Source organism: Aulonocara stuartgranti, assembly GCF_965226115.1.
Source record: "Aulonocara stuartgranti genome assembly, chromosome: 6".
In the NCBI taxonomy this organism is placed as follows: Eukaryota; Metazoa; Chordata; class Actinopteri; order Cichliformes; family Cichlidae; genus Aulonocara; species Aulonocara stuartgranti.
In genome coordinates, this window is record NC_138944.1 from 23444153 (window position 1) to 23461206 (window position 17054).

General features: G+C 38.4%; 4 protein-coding genes across 4 annotated transcripts in view; 1 reads left to right on the forward strand and 3 right to left on the reverse strand.

Annotated features, from left to right (window-relative positions):
• Window positions 1-3292, reverse strand: LOC309708839 (ecto-ADP-ribosyltransferase 4-like). The gene is made up of 6 exons (XM_082537161.1): window positions 2989-3292; window positions 2776-2874; window positions 1934-2652; window positions 1028-1075; window positions 911-940; window positions 1-803 (listed from the first exon to the last, which is right to left on the reverse strand). Exons 2-6 carry the CDS (start codon window positions 2836-2838, stop codon window positions 725-727), a joined length of 939 nt encoding a protein of 312 aa, XP_082393287.1. The 5' UTR covers window positions 2839-2874; window positions 2989-3292; the 3' UTR covers window positions 1-724.
• Window positions 1689-17054, forward strand: part of LOC309708833 (uncharacterized protein) — an 18551-nt gene continuing 3185 nt past the window's right edge. The window contains exon 1 of the mRNA XM_082537146.1: window positions 1689-1730. The gene's annotated coding sequence lies outside the window, so the exon portion shown is untranslated. The remainder of the gene's footprint in view (window positions 1731-17054) is intronic.
• LOC309708842 (ecto-ADP-ribosyltransferase 5-like) lies at window positions 6746-10314 on the reverse strand. Its single transcript, XM_082537163.1, has 5 exons — window positions 10078-10314; window positions 9825-9920; window positions 9009-9727; window positions 8497-8544; window positions 6746-8403 (listed from the first exon to the last, which is right to left on the reverse strand). Exons 2-5 carry the CDS (start codon window positions 9882-9884, stop codon window positions 8325-8327), a joined length of 906 nt encoding a protein of 301 aa, XP_082393289.1. The 5' UTR covers window positions 9885-9920; window positions 10078-10314; the 3' UTR covers window positions 6746-8324.
• The window catches only part of glb1 (galactosidase, beta 1), a 19153-nt gene continuing 14785 nt past the window's right edge, over window positions 12687-17054 (reverse strand). Inside the window, exons 14-16 of the mRNA XM_082537140.1 lie at window positions 14308-14439; window positions 13769-14008; window positions 12687-13406 (exon numbers count right to left, since the gene is read on the reverse strand). Of these exons, the coding sequence (XP_082393266.1) occupies window positions 13176-13406; window positions 13769-14008; window positions 14308-14439 (603 nt within the window). The 3' untranslated portion in view covers window positions 12687-13175. The remainder of the gene's footprint in view (window positions 13407-13768; window positions 14009-14307; window positions 14440-17054) is intronic.

Here is a 17054-nt window from a genome sequence, read left to right on the forward strand (position 1 = left end):
CATGTTGTTTATTTGACAGGGAAACAGAAGCAGTTTGGCAGGAAGAGCATCAGCGACTGTTTAGGACAGAGCGCTGTCGTAAGTCCTTCAAATCAGTCAGACAGTACAATGCGCACACATCACAGATACCTACTAAAATACATACGTGTATATGTTATCGGTCCCACTGCACTTTATATACATATAACATAATCTCTGTGACATGTCTTGCAGTGTATTTTACTACAGTAACATACACTTTTCTATAGTATTTTGTTGTTTTTTTAATCTGTATACATTTTTTCTTATTTCTTTTCTAATCTATATCAAATTCACCTTTTTTCTTGCTGACCCCTGTGCCGCTAGAACAAATGAACTGTGCAGGCTTAATAAAGTCTATAAAACCTATCAATATATATCTATCGATCTATGTGACCATAAGAACAAATAAAAGCATCTCATGATTGCAGATTATTTCTAGTTGGTCTTGACAGCAGCTGCACATGAGCCTGAAATTTGAACCCACTGTGTTTTACACCAATTTTCTGCATCCCTTTAAAATCTTTATCAAATATTCTGAAGTCATGAAGTCTATAATTCATAACATATGACAGAAACAGAAAATTGCTGCTAAGACAACTAATTCAACACAATCAGTCAGATAACATGTAAAACAATTGTATGAAGAATCACAGCAGTACTGTAGATGATAAAACTCTGAAACTCTGAATGAAAACTGTTTTTGCTAAACAGCTAAAGAAAACAAAGATAAGGCCGCAAGCACTGATACAAGCCACAGGGTGGAGACAACAGCTGGAGGAGACCTGAAGACATGGAAACAAAGCAGAGAGACAGGAAGAGATTACTGTTGTTGTTGTTGTTGTTGTTGTTGTTGTTTGTTGTAATAATAATAATAATAATAATAATTTACCTGTTTCGGTCTGTGACAACTCCTGGAACACTGAATTAGAAAAGACGAAATAAATTAACGGATAATAATAATAATAATAATAGTAATGATAACAATAAAAATAGCAATAATAGTCACCTGGATCGCTCTATGACAGCTGTGGTAGTCTCATGCCCTCTTGAAGTGCTGAATTGGATAAGTCAAAAACAGTAATTGAAGTAAATGTGCTGACACATTTTCAAACCACACCCAACCTCAACACTGGACATGTGGAGAGATAAACCTCACTTTTAAAATCCCGTTTTTGCCACTTTTCATGCCACTTCCACTCACTTCATGCTTTCCTGACAACACCTATGATTTTTCTTAGTAGTTTTCATTGTTTAGGTGTATGCACATTTATTGAGATAAATAAATATGTGTTACTAATATTTTTGTTATATTATATATATATATATTAGGGGTGCAACGATACACAAAGTTCACGGTTCAGTTCACTTCACATGAAAACCAAGATAGTTCCAAACGCCAGATCTGAATGAGGGTGGGGGAGGTTCAATTTCGGGTAGCATTGAGGAAGTTGCCATGTTGCAACGAGCTTAGCTTCTGTCTTGCTAGCTTGCGCTGCGCTCAGTGGATCTGCGCTCGACAGTGCAGCCTAGGCGGAGTAGTCGAACGCAGATCCACTGAGCGCTCAACACAGACAGCATCGTCAGAAGAAAAGTTGATGAAATAAATAAAAAATGTTGTATTGTTCGATACATATGCGCACTGAACCGAAAGCACTGTATCGAACGGTTCAATATCGATAGGAGTATCGTTGCGCCCCTAATATATATATGTTATATAGAAATACAGAATGTATGGGGCTTATGAAGTATTTTTATCATGTTTTTATTATATGCACTTAGACTACGTAAAATGTTTGTATCTCCTTCGAATATGTTAACACTCACATGATAAACATCACATTAAAAGTTAACTTTGCAGTTCCAAGTTTAATAGAAAAATATTTCACTTTAATTGAGAGAATATGAATCTTACCGTGGAAAGATGTAACAGTTGTGTGAGCTTTTCAGTCCTGACTGTTTCAAATCAATCTCAAGGTATTCGTCATCATCCGATGTAGTTTTTGTTTTCACTCGTTGCACAGTGAAAACTTCTGCTGGAGATAAGAGTATTTCATCCTGTTCTTGACCGCACACATAGTCTTTCAGGTTGACAAAGAAGCATGAAGTGAGATTTAAAATAGTATTCTCATTGACATCTTCAAGTCTCTTTAGCTCTTCATAGTCTGAATAAGCTAAAGTGAAACTTGTAAATCTCACTGTGGAGCCTTTCTGTGGTTGGTTTTGACCATCTTGAAAAACATAAACGTTCTTGCACTCCTTTGGCTTCAGCAGCCTCATGGAGTCCATCAGCAGGAAATGAAGAGACTTGAAGTGGAAGCGGTTTTCATAGATGCTAACATTTCCACCCATTGTCTCTATTGCTTTGTTCAGTGTTAGTATGAAAGGCTGGTCTCCTTTAAGATAGACTGAAAGTGCAGCAGTATGCTCTTTTCTTCCTCCAGGGATCTGCTTTGAACACTCGTTACTTTTATTCCACGCTTTCTGAAATCCTTCACTGTTGCTTAGTTCTTGTTTTAACACGTCTGACTCGATGAACTTCTTCATGGCCTCTTCACGACATCCTTTGTACTGGTCATCTACAACATCTGTGGTCTTTTGGACATCCAGTAATCTTGTATCCTTTGCGGCCACCTTTAATTGAGGTGTATCACATTTAAAAAGACATTAATAGAGATATATCATTTTTAAAAGCATTTTTAGGAGGATAATTTTTCAAATCTTCTTATATTTGTTTGTATGAAACATAATTCTTACTTTGTAGCAGACAGCTGTGAAAAAAAATATTGTAGCAAGAAGCACTCTTTTTTTGTACTCCATTTTTTTTCCTCTTCTTCTACAGACTGAAAGAAAGTACTGCAGGATCACATGTGGATAGAAAAAAGTTCTTTAACACTTTACATGGTCCAGAAACTTTGATGTGGAAAAAATATATAAGTAGAAGACTAAAAAAAACTAAAAGGCACTTACCAGAAGCAAGGAAAGTAAACTTGTGCTAGCAACTCACAGCAAAGGGTCCATCAAACAGCCGGGACACCCAATAGGGTCTGGAGAAGTGAAGCAAGTTATCTTACCATAGAACGTCTTAGTCTTTCCTGTGGAGGAAGTAACATGGCACCGGGGGATTTGTTTTCCACTGATTTTTCCTGTTACTTGTCCTTCTGGAGCTACTGAGTTTCTGTAACCTTGTTTAGATTTGTCAAGTAATGTCTACATAACTTAGCTCTTTTAAGCCCAACCAAAGCACCAAATTGCCTTTACATCCCTGTTCTCACATTATTTCAGTATAACTGATGGGACCAAATACCACAGTCCTTGTTCCATGCAGATTTTATCTAAAGTAAACAAGAGACTCTAGCAGCCCTACTTGGACAAATGAGGGCATATTAAAGTTACAGGAATGAAACTGTATGAAAACAAGCTGTTGTATAACAGAACTGCTGTCCACACTGGGGTGCACCTTAACTTTATGTACGTAATGTAGGAAGGAGTAAGAGCAGCACATTTAAAAAAAAGTTCATTTTGAGATTAAAGTTGAAATGGGCAGATTACAGTTATTGTTTCAATTCAAACAACTGACACAATTCCTATACCCTCAACAAATTTCCTTGTGTAGATCAGTTAGTGAAACAACTTGATCAGCTGTGTTATTGTGTATTCAGATACAACATACATCGTCCTTATTGCACAAGGGTGTAAACATCAGTATTCTTGCATCTGTTCATTGCACAATTTCCTGGATGCCCTTATACTCATTACCACACTGTGTTTACGCGTTAAAAGAGCAACTAAAACTGCTACTAAAACTGATTCTGAAGTATGATTTCACTAACTCATGTTGTATAATAGATTACTATTTTGAGTAATGACCCCAACACTGAATACAACCTTTGCCATTGTCTGCCATCTTTGCTCTACACCTAGTTTCCCAGTACTCCTGTCTACTTTCTTCATCTCCCTCACTATCCCGCTTTTTCTTTGTTAACCTTTGTTCTTTGAATATTTTTCTTTGTAGAGCACCAAACATCTTGCTGCCAGTTTCCCTCAGCCCTGCAGCTGTCATCTGCTAACTCTTCGCTACTCCTCAGAGGCTGTCGCAACTCCTTCATGAACTCTGTGTGACATTCTTACTTCCTCAACATTCACCATTTAATCCTTGGCTCAGCCTTCACTTGTTTCCATTTCTTGATTTCTAAAGCCATGTGACAGCCTACCATCCACAGCCTAGCCACATTCTCCCCCGACACCACCTTCCAGTCTCCTCTGCCTTTCAGGTTGCACCTTCTGCAACAGATATATGGTGCTATGCATTTACTGCCTTCCTGATTTCTATTTTTTTAAACCAAGGAGATTCTGTTTTAAGTATTGGGTTTGCATACTCTGTTTTCTTCCCATCTACTGGAGAGAGAGAGAGAGAGAGAGAGAGAGAGAGAGAGAGAGAGAGAGAGAGAGAGAGGAAGTGCAGTTGCAAAGGTCTTAAGCAAACCCTCAAATCTTTATAAAACAGAAAGTTGACACAGTGGTTTAGTGAAATATGTTTAAACAGCCACACTACAGTCAGTGACCAGAGCTGTGGTCCACCATTGCAGAGAAGAAGACAGGACAAACACATCCTGCAGTGTTAAATGAAAAAGAATGAGGTCTGGCTTCCTGTCAGGCTCAGGAAGTCTCACAATATCCGAGCATTGTCTTTTATTCAGTTCAGCAGCTTCTTTGTTGCATGTTTTTCAATGACGTCCACAGAAATGTTCACAACCTGCTCAAGAATCAAACATGCACAGGTTTCGTGTTAGCCTAGATTCTCTCGGTTAAGTGATGTCTGGCTGGGTGGTTGGCATCAATCGATATTTAATTAGCAAGTAATTAATTATCAAAAAAAAAGCAAGAATGACCCTACCAATTAATCCAGATTGTCTAATAAATCAAAAAAGCTATGGCAAGTACAATTTTCTGTCAATATTACTGTCTTAATTAGGGATGGAAATCGAGAACCAGTTCTTCTAGAAAACTGGTTCCCAGTAGTCCAATTCCTTGGAATTGTTCACCTGCCTATCGATCAGGCTTATTGGTTCTTGCGCTCGCACTACAATCAACCGATATCAGTTCACGTGTCAGAGGAAGAAAAAAGTAACACCGTCTAGTGTGGACATGGACATTTAATTAATTTTTATTGCACAAAAAGACAAGATAAATGGCAAAGTGCAAAACTGCATCCAGGACAGAAATAACCGCATTATGCTGCTGACACTAACTTCAGTACTTTGCAAGCATCAGCCAAGATAGCATGCTAATGCTAAGCTAGCCAAGAACCCAGAGTGAAAGCTGAGTGAATGCCGACCCCAGCTGCCAGACCCTGAACCTTGACAGGTAACAAGAAGATGAGCAGTTAAGCTGCAGCTTCACTTTCTACCTGTTTATGTTTCTAATCAAAATCCCTGTGGCCCTTTTTGGTGTTGGTCTTCTTTTTCTTTTGGTGTGTGGTCAGCTTTGTATTCTACTACGAGAAAGATGTTAGAGACGTGTGTCCTCATTAGGTATTTGTGTTGGTGTGTATAACCTTAGCCTCAGGTTATATTGTTAAATGGTGATTATGAGTCAGTGGGTTTCAGCTGTTTTACAGAGTAACAGGAAAGTAACGTAATGAGTAGTAAAATGAATTACTTTTTCCTGGCAGTAATTAAGTAACGTACAGCTTTAGTTTTGAGAAAAGTGTTCTGGGTAATATGTGCAGTAATTACTTTTTTGAGTAACACTGATCACAGCAAAGTGAGGAAATACCTCAACAAACATGCACAAATATTTGACCCACAGCAACAATTAATTTGCATGAATGTAATTTAAGTTTATAAGTCTGAATATTTGTAACAAATTATACATAATTATTATTTTTAGTTATTCGGTTTAGTAACATGAACGAAGTGGGCTTATTTGTGTAAACAAACAAAATGATCACGTGAGAAGTTTCAGTTTTGTAAAATCTCCAGTGAAAGCGAATTTATTAACACAGGATATATATGAAACTTTAACAATGGCAGTTCATTCATACACTGGGACACACGAAAAACAAATTCAGTTTGAATAAAATGTTATTTATATGGCACCAAACCACAACACGTTGCTTTATATTGTAAGAAAAATCCCTACAATAATACCAATTAATAAAGACTAAACAAAACCAAAAACCTAAGTATGCCCATGATTCAGTAGCTTGTACAAACCCCTTTAGCAGCAGTAGCTTGATATAATCATTCTCTGTATGACTTTGTCAGTCTGTCACATCATTGTGGAGAAATTTTGGAAGTTGCTTCAGTTTCTTGAGGTTTGCAAAAATTTGTTCATGCACAGCTCTCTTAACAGCTCAGCATTTCAGGTAGATTGTGGTCTGGACTTTGACTGGTCTCAGTGCAACACTTTCATTCCTTTCTTACTCAGCCATTATGTTGCAGATTTGCTGCTGTGCTTGAGATCATTGTCCTGTTGCATGAGCAAGTTTGAGTCAAACTTTAAATGTCAGGCAGATGGCCTCACATTTGACTCTGGAATATTTTAGTATACAGATGAGTTCAAAGTCCACTCAGTGACTGCAAGTGTTGGGTAGATAGCTTGTACTGGAAGGACTGTAAGGTGCTTGTTCAGGTTTGCAGCTACCACTCCCCGGAGTGTCGGCCAGAACACTGCTCAAGGCCCGGATGAATGTTCAGAAGGGAGACAATGAAGACACCGAGGATAGTGCAGACTCTTGTATTGACTTCACACAGTTGAAGGTAACAGGGATTGTCAGAGGAGCAGGTATTGCATACAGGTTTAGGTGCGTGGGCATGGGTGTGTGTGTGTGTGTGGTCTGTTGCTCATTAACGCACACTTCTCACGGAATAACCAATTCTCTGCCGGTAATCTGGAGCAGAAAAGCTCAGGTGCTTTGCCCACGTTTCTCCCTGGACATAGTCTCTCATACAAAGCGGTGGGGTGACCTCTACTGGCCACTCTAAAAACTACAGGTGAACTAACAACTGAACAGAATAAAACCATAACTACGGGGCCTTTTGTACAGCAAGGTTCCCAGGTCCTGTGACTACAAAACAAGCCAAAGCAGCTTTACAAATCTAAGCTGTGCTTCATGATGTTTTTAGATAGAAGAAGCTTTATCCTGGCAAAACCTTCAAACAACCTTCATACCTGTTCAGAGTTTTTCTAATTCTAATTCTAAAGTTTAATACAGTGGAACCCTGACTTACGAATACCCCGTTTCACGAAAAATTCAAGTTACGAAGGCACTGAACGGCAATATTTTTGCCTGCCTGCCGCCAAGATGCGGTTTGTGATACATGTGGCAAGAAAGTGAGGTGTTGTGGCGACACCATTTACCTCGTCAAACACCTCAGAGTAAATCATATCACAGAATATGACAAGCGTATGTTGAGGCGAACTAAAGACGAGGAGGGGGACAGGTGCTGCTAGGGCGAGACAGACGACTCTCGAGGAGTCCTTTAGTGCTGCAGGCAGGCAACATGCTCAAATGGCGCACAACTTCAGTTTTCTGTATGATAATTCTGCATTATTAAGTGATAAGAACAAGTAATCTGACGTCCTGTAATCATTATGAAGCTATAATTTGAGATACAATAAAAGATACAGTAAAAAAAAAAAGTTTTTGTACAGAGTATCGGTATCGGATCAGTATCGCCGATACCACCCTGAATTATACTTGGTATCGGGTCGGAAAGAAAATCAGTGGTATCGCACATCACTACTGAATGCCACTTACCCTAATCAGTAAGGGCGTATTTAGTTTAGTCCTGTGAATCATACATTAAAGTTTTCCTGAAAGTCGTTTATGTTGTAATATACATATATTAAATATAATATACAATCATTTTCCAGAATTGCATTAAAGAATTATTGTATTTCCATTGTTGAATACTTGGAGGTACACCAGAAGCAACTGTACCAAACCTTTATTCTGACCTTATCGACACATATCGGCTTTTTTCATTCCCATCACTCATTTCCTATAATCATTTTAAAGGCATGCAAACCCTAACAAGAAATAATAAACACATACTGTATATATATTTCAAGTATGCTGTACATTTTTCTAGCGTGCATAAAGAAAATAAAAACTGAGTTTATAATTCATAATATATGACAGAAGCAGAAAACTGTATTTGACTATATTTTGACACAATACTGCAATACTGCAATTCACCACAATCTGCCAAATAAAGACCTAAAAAAAGGTGTATGAATAATCAAAGCAATATTGCAGATTATAAAACCCAGAAAACTCTGAATGATAACTGTTTTTGCTAAACAGCTAAAGAAACAGAAGATAAGGCTGCAAGCACTGATACAAGCCACAGGGTGGCGACAACAGCTGGAGGAGACCTGAAGACATGGGAAAAAAGCATATTATTATTATTATTATTATTATTATTATTATTATTATTACAAAAATAATCATTAATAATAATAGTTTACCTGTCTCGCTCTGCAACAGCTGTGGTAGTCTCCTGACCTACTGACATCCTGGATTGATAAAGGAGAGAAAATACTTTAAGTAAAATCTACTGACACGTGGTTTTATTTAAACCACACTCAACCCCAGTGGAGATGTGGAGAGCAATCCTCACATTTTAAAATCCTCTTTTTGCTACTTTTCACATCACTTAATTTTACATCATGCTTTCCAGAGTTTATAAAAGCTTTGATAAGCTGAGTATTCCCCAGTTATTACTGTGTACTTACAGCAATAACAACCACTAAGTTATAACAGAGTAACAGACTGTTTCAGACACCAATATTTCCCTCTTTTGATTTATGGGGCTTAAGTATTTTAGTATATGCAACTAGAACTTTTTTTTTTTCAAATACATAAAAAACATATTTATATATTTAACATCACACTGAAAGATACATTTGTAGTTCTAAGTTTAATTTCTGTAGAACTAATAAAAAAAAATTCACTTTACTTGAGAGAATATGAATCTTACCGTGAAAAGATGTAACAGTTGTGTGAGCTTTTCAGTCCCGACTGTTTCAAATCAATCTCAAGGTATTCGTCACCATCCGATGTAGTTTTTGTTTCCACTTGTTCCACAGTGAAAACTTCTGCTGGAGATAAGAGTATTTCATCCTGTTCTTGACCGCACACATAGTCTTTCAGGTTGACAAAGAAGCAAGAAGTGAGATGTAAAATAGTACTCTCATTGACATGTTTAGGTCTCTTTAGCTCTTCATAGTCTGAATAAGCTAAAGTGAAACTTGTAAATCTCACTGTGGAGCCTTTCTGTGGTTGGTTTTTACCATCTTGAAAAACATAAAAGTTCTTGCACTCCTTTGGCTTCAGCAGCCTCATGGAGTCCATCAGCAGGAAATGAAGAGACTTGAGGTTGAAGTGGTCTTCATAGATGCTAACATTTCCACCCATTGTCTCTATTGCTTTGTTCAGTGTTTGTATGAACGATTTATCCTCATTAATATAGACTGAAAGTGCAGCACTATGCTCTTTTCGTCCTTGAGGGATCTGCTTTGAACACTCAATACTTTTATTCCATGCTTTCTGAAATCCTTCACTGTTATTTAGTTCTTGTTTTAACACATCTGACTCGATGAACTTCTTCATGGCCTCTTCACGGCATCCATAGTACAGATCATCCACAACATTTGTGGTCTTTTGGACATCCAGTAGTCTTGTTTCCTTCGCGGTCACCTAATTGATATATCACATTTAAAAAGACATTTAAAAAGACATTTTTAAATGTATAATTTTTTAACCTTCTAATATTTGTTTGAATTATGATTCTTACTTTGTAATAGACAGCTATAAAAATTATTGCAGCAAGAAGCATTCTTCTTTTCTGCCCCATTTTTCTGCCTCTTCGTCTACAGACTGCAAGAAACCACTGCAGGATCAAATGCGGATAGAAAAAAGTTCTTTAACACTTTACACAGTCCAGAAACATGGAACTGACAAGATGTGAATGATCAATTATTTGTTTAGTTTCCTTTGAATATGACAACTTCAAAGTGTTAATGTTGAAAAGGCTGAAAGGCACATACCTGAAACAAGGAGAGTAAACTTGCCTTAGCACCTCACAAAAAAGGGTGCAACAAACTGCAGGGAAGCCACAAGCACAGCAGGCTCCAGGAAATTTGGAAAATATATATTATGCAGCAGTAAGTGTCATAGTAATCCAGAAGTTAATAAATTGCTTGTAACTGCATACGGTAAAGTTTGAACAGGATGTGAAACTCATGATCATGGGCCTCATAACGAGAGCAACAGGAAACAAAACAGAGTGAAAGAGCGTTGAGACTGTAAGTGAGGTGTGAACATTACTGCCTTAGAGGGGGATGAAGTTAACTGTCACTGTTGCATGATAACATACTTTGCTTATGCAGACAGTGCGTGTTCAGCCCTTTAAAATAGTGAAGCCTGTGTGCTTCCAATTTGAGATCTACCGGACTGCGCTTTGGGTGGTGTCGTGTGGATCTACCACATATATGTGCTTAATAAATAATTGTTGTTGACCGGACCTGCTCTGAGTATTTGTTGTTTATTCTCAGCCCATCATAAAAGAATCGGGACAGAAATGAAATACATTATCTTACTATGCAGTTCTTTAGTCTTTCCTGTGTTAGGAAGTAACTTCTCACTGGAATACCTGATATCCAGTCATCCTGCTTTATCCACTGAGTTCCTGTAACCTTGTTCAGATTTGTTTTATAACCAGAGAAATCGCCACAGCGCTGTGAAAAAGTATCTTCCCTTTCCTGAGTTTTTCTTCTGTGTGTGTGTGTCTTTTTCTCACACTTACATGTTTCAGATCATCAAATAACTTTTAACAATTCTGTTTTCAAGGATTCAAGGAAGCTTTATTGTCATTCTCATCGCATGTTTACATGAGATGGAACGAAATTACATACCCACAGGTTTTCCACAGGTTTTCCATAAAAACAACAGAATGACAGGTAATAAAATAGTACCAAATAGTAATAAAATAATACAAATAAGTAATAAATAATACAGATAAGTAATAGAATAATACAAATTAAGTAAAGTGCAACAACCTGAGTAACAGTATAAAGTATAGAAGTGTAGGTATAAGTATTTTAGCAGCAAAGTATCTGTAGTGATTACACCACAGTAGCAGTTTCTTGTCCATTATGTATTGAGATGTCTCACAGCTTCTGGAATGAAGCCGTTTCTCAGTCTGGGGGTTTTGCATTTAATGGTGGTTTTGTTTTGAAACAATGATTCCATATAAAAGAAAAGAAAAGCAAAGTTATCCAGCCTACTGTGTAAAAAAGGTTATTGCTCCCTAAAGCTAATAACTGGTTGTGACACCCCTGGCAGCAAGAGCTGCACACAAGCATTTGGCAATGAGGCCTTCACATCTTTATGGATCAATTTTATCCCACTCTTTTTTGCAAAATTGTTTTAATTCAGTCACATTTGACAATTTCAAATCATGAACAGACTTTTTAGGACGTTCCAAAGTGTCTCGGCTTATTTCAAGTCCAGATATTGACTTGGCCACTCCAAACCCTGTTTTGATGAGTCATTCAGAGATGGACTTGCTAGTATGTTTCCAATCATTGCACTGCTGCATAACCTGAGCTCTTGAACGTCAGGGCATAAACTGATGGCCGGTCATGCTTCTTCAGAATTTTTTGGTAGAGAGCAGAATTCATTCATCCATCAAGTCGTGCAGGTCCTGCATCCTGACACAAGGATGGATGTTTTATATCCAATTCTGACCCTAGCATCCAAATGTTGCACCAGAAATCAAGATTTGTTAGAGCAGGCAATGTTTTTCAATTCAATTCAATTTTATACAGCGCCGAATCACAACAACAGCCACCTCAAGATGATTTATATTGTAAGTTAGACCCTACAATAATACATACAGACAAAATCCCAACAATCATATGACCCCTATGATTAAGCACTTTGGCGACAGTGAGAAGGAAAAACTCCCTTTTTAACAGGAAGAAACCTCCAGCAGAACCAGTCTCAGGGAGGGGCGGCCATCTACCGCGACTGGATGGGGTCAGAGAAGGAAGACAGGACAAAGTCATGCTGTGGAAGAGAGCCAGAGATTGTAAAATACTACCCAATCTACTTATTGTTGCCTTCCTATCAGCTGGAGACAGTCTGGCTATTCTCATCTGACCTCAAAACACTTTCACTCAGAGAACCGCTGCTCACTGGGTTACACAGTTTTGTGCAGGAAAATCCCAGCAGACCAGCACTATCTGCAATATTCAGACCACGTTCAGTCACTTGGACTTTATCAGGTTGTTTTCACCATGACTACATATCTAAATGCTTTGAGTTGGTGCCATGTGATTGGATTATTAGACATTTGTATTAACAAGCTAAGTATATCTAATAAAGTGGCCATAATGGCTTTGTTCGCCTTATGGTGATGGATACATCACACCCAGTATTTCCCACCACAAACAACGCTTACCTTTTATAGAGAGGACTACATGTTTTTGTGCACTTAAGTGCAGCCTCACCCAAGGCCACTTCAGAAGAACCTACAGCCATGTTTTTGGACACAGACAAGCCTCGGCAGCAGATCCCAACCCTTCCAACCACTGTACCACCACAGCAGCCAGGCGGACTGGTATCTTTTCATACAAAGACAAGACAAAGGGGATTTCTGAAATTCCAAATTATTTGGTTTTTATTTGAAAGGTGTATAAAGGTAAATCAAACTCAGAGTGCATGTAATGTAATGTAAAAGAATAAAAGCAGCAATCCCGCAGTAATTTAAAAATACAATAATTCCCTGATCTGAGTTTTGAACAACAAAGAAAAAAAAAAAAAAAACAGCTTTCAGTGGCTTTCACTTCATTCCCTTTTTGAAGAGGAAAAAAAGTCTGTGAATTTGGAATCATGTGGAATCAGTGAGGTAGAGAAACCCGAAGTTAATGTGCTGATAAAAAACAGGCTAAAATAATTCAGCAAAATGCACAAAAACACACATCATTGATATTATTTCCCAAATTTAACCACTTTTCATAGTTTAAAAAAAAAAGAAAGATTGTTGAGGTGACCCAACAAGTGCTAAATCAATGAGTCTAAATGTGCAAATAGATCCCTTTTGTGCAGCGGAGAGTTTTCTTATCGTCACAGTAAATCCTCTTTAACAACTGTGCTGTTTGTAGTCAGACTGGACTGTTGCATTGAGGATGGGGGTGTTGGTGAACTCCACAGTGCACGCTTTAGAGCCGCAGAGAGCCCCTTCAAGCTCCAGGACGGTCACATTGTTTGGTGCAGCTGTACTGAGGATGTTAGCAGGGACAAAAAGTGTCATCTGAGGCCCTCGAGTCGGCCAGTAACGTCCTACATTAAAGCCGTTTATCCAGATCTGTCCCTGAAAAACACAAAATCACAAAGACAAGCTACTTAGCCCATTTTTCATCAAAATAAAATTAAATAATTAACAAAAATTAAAAATATCTTGTGTATCTATCTAGATGTCAAAGGTCTAATACACCACCTGGTCCTAAAAAATTGTACACAATAATTTCATTTACCAGGATGCAACTAAAAATGAATATTCAGTCTGTATACAGTCACATAAACACATGTACTTTGAGGTCAAACTGTCACCTTCTATCCAGCAGACCCTCTAAAACCAAAAATATTAAATGCATAAGAACATTCAGCAGAGAAAAGCAAAACCTGTCTTTTGACAAGTTAGCACCAGTGTGTGCTATAAAACATGTCACATGCCTTTCTCCAACTGCTCAGCTTGATGTAGGTGTCCTGAGGGAGGTCTGGGATGCCGTCGGGTATCACGAAGCTTCCCCCGTAGAAAGCTGGAGGGGAGAGATCAGCTGGCTGAGGTGGATCAAAAAGTGCAGGCTCTTTTTCTCCGAGGAGGCCCTTCATGACTGCTTCATCAATACTGAGACTGTACATGGTCCAGTCGGTGAGAAGGTCCGCCCCCAGGGTCAGATTAGACACCAAGCCCTGTGATAAGAGAAGAGAAGATCTCACGGGACTGTTTTTTTAAACAGCTAACAATAATAATAATAATAATAATAGATAAACAGAAAATAGTTTTGTTTGTGTGTCAATTATTATGTTTTATTATCTGATCTCTGATTGATGAAACTCTGAAGAACCAAAAAAAACCCTACATGAACCTCTGGACAATTTTTACAAAAGTGACCAAATTCCGCATGACCATAGACCTGGGATACTTACACAAACACTAAAATGTCCAAAGGACAAACATCAGCACGGCATGTTGTAGCACAGAAACAAACCTTGAAATCGTTGATCTGTTTTCCGTAGTTTACTCGGCCCATGTTCTCCACTAGTATGTCCACCTGACTTCGAGCCTTCCCGGTTACATTGATGCTTAAGACTTTATCCCTTTCAAGAATTCCTACAGCCAGCTTGAGAAGAAATAAAAAAAAAATCTGTAAAAAAAATCCAGATTATAGCAGAAATAATCACATTTTCTTGATCAGTGCAAAGCAGTTTTTGGGGAAAAAGTGGAGATTATATCAAGTTTAAAAGCTTAACCTGTTTTGTTTACTAATCTATCTTATTATACTACCTGTAGTTTTAGACTTAAATGAAAATGTAAGAAAGATTAAGAACCACGAGGAGGTAACGGAAATGGCACTTTTAAAATATTATTTTCAAAATAATAATAACAAAAAACCCCACACCAAGTATCACATCTGAAAAAGATTTTAAAGGAAATTTGAGGGAAAACTAAACATCTAGAGCTCCTTTTTCTTTTCTTTTAATTTCAGTTCTTTTGAGATGAAGGAAGAAGAATCCAGATGCAAAAAAAATAAATAAAAAATAAAACCTACTCAGTGAAAAAGGAGAGAATGATTTAAAGGTCTAATATATGGTGCAACGATATTCGTATCGATATTGAACCGTTCGATACAGTGCTTTCGGTTCGGTACGCATATGTATCGAACAATACAAAATTTTTGATTTATTTTATCAACTTTCCTTCTGACGATGCTGTCTGTTGAGCGCTCAGTGAATCTGCGTTCGACTACTCCGCCTAGGCTCGACAGTGCAGCCTAGGCGGAGTAGTCGAACGCAGATTCACTGAGCGCTCAACACAGACAGCATCGTCAGAAGGAAGAGCGCAGGGCATTCAGATCTGGCGTTTGGAATTATTTTGGTTTTCATGTGACGTATGACCCTGAAGGTAAGCGAGTCATGGACTAAAGTAAAACAGTATGTTTGCCATGCAATGCTCAATTACATGGGTGGGAGCTAGTGTGTTAGCGCAGTTAGCTCGTTAACATGTTGGCCATCTAGCCCCATGCACGGGGCGATCGGCGGTAGCTCGTTAACGGAGATTTGCCGTGTTGTGGCGTTAAGGTCATTTCAACGAGATTAACCTGAAAGCACTAGTGGGAACACAACGAATATGACTCGACATTTACGCCGACATCATCCTAGTGCAAAGACAAGTGGAAGCAGAAAAAAACAAGCAAGCATGCTACTAACTTTAGCCGAGTCATTTAGACAGCTGTTGGCACATGATTCTCCTTATGTGTTTAATATGCTGCTGAGAATATAGCCCAGAAGAAGCGGATAGTATAGCTTTTATTTTGGAAAGAGCCATTTCTCTGTAATAAACTCTCTTTTCCAAAGATGAGTGATTCCTCAATCAGATACAGGGCTCGCAATATCGCTAGCCCAACGTCCCGGGGCTAGCGATCTTTTCAGTCGGGCTACCAAAATCTATCTCTTCCCTGCCCGTCGGGCTATTGTAGGAAAAATATATGTCAATGCTTTTGCATTCTTTCAGAAATGTAGCTGGGTAATTATGTCATTGGCATCGGTGAGCCACTGTCAATATGTGACATATTGAAATCGCGTTTGAATTTGCGCTTGTTTTTTTGCTTTCACTTTGCAATCGTGCGAACTGTGTATAGAGAGCGACAGCACTGATCTGTGAGTGATGATAATTTGTGCACCAATTCCTCTGACATCGTCTTATTAATTGTTAGCTTACTATGCAAACATGACAAGTGAAATCTCCCGCAGCAAGCTTAAACATGTGAGAGGTTGATCGCGCAGAGAATCGCTGAGCTTATGTGAGTGCGCGTGTAAAAGCAGCAGGATATATATTTGACTACGATGACCTGGATGACTGAGAACCTTCACAGACAGATATATATTTTAGTTCTGCTGAGCCAAATAAGACAGGTCAGGGTGAAGAAGTGACAGCCAAAGAAAAGCTTACCACAAAACGGAGAAGTTATGACAAATCAGACTATAAGGCAAAAAGAAAGTGCAGCTTTATGGTTTCATGGACAAAAGAATTTCTGTGGCTGCAATATGATGAGCTAAATAACCAGGGCTGCACATAAGTGGTCCGCAGGTGCGCATTCGCTGTCAAAATAAAAAACACGCACAAGGGTTAGGGTTAAATTTAAAAACTGTACTTTTGAGTTAAAATATATATTTATAATTTTAATAAATGACAAATTAAAAATGCATGAACATTTTTTTTGTATCGAAAAAATATCGAACCGTGACACCAAAGTATCGAACCGTGAATTTTGTGTATCGTTGCACCCCTAATATATATATATATATATATATATATATATATATATATATATATATATATATATACATACATACACACACACATATATATAGCCCACCGATGCCTTCTTGTTCCAGTAGCCCACTTTTCGTCAGGGTGCCCTGGTTCCTCAACACCTGACGCGGACCTTGTTGATCCGGGCGACGTCCGAGCCGGCATGCCTTCATATTTATCTGTCTCGCTCATGTCTGCGGTAGGCTTGCTTAGCATAGGGGGTCTAGCCTTAGGACCCTTACTGGATACAGACGCCCCAGGCAGGAATCGAACTTGCGATCCTCTGTTCCAAAGGCGTGTAGTCTAACCACTACGCTATCCAGCTGCTTGAAACCTGTATCCCCCGTAGTCGGTTACCAAGATTACGTGAAGTACCCTCAGAAGGTCTGCTAGATGATGTTAATGCAGCACTACGGACGATAC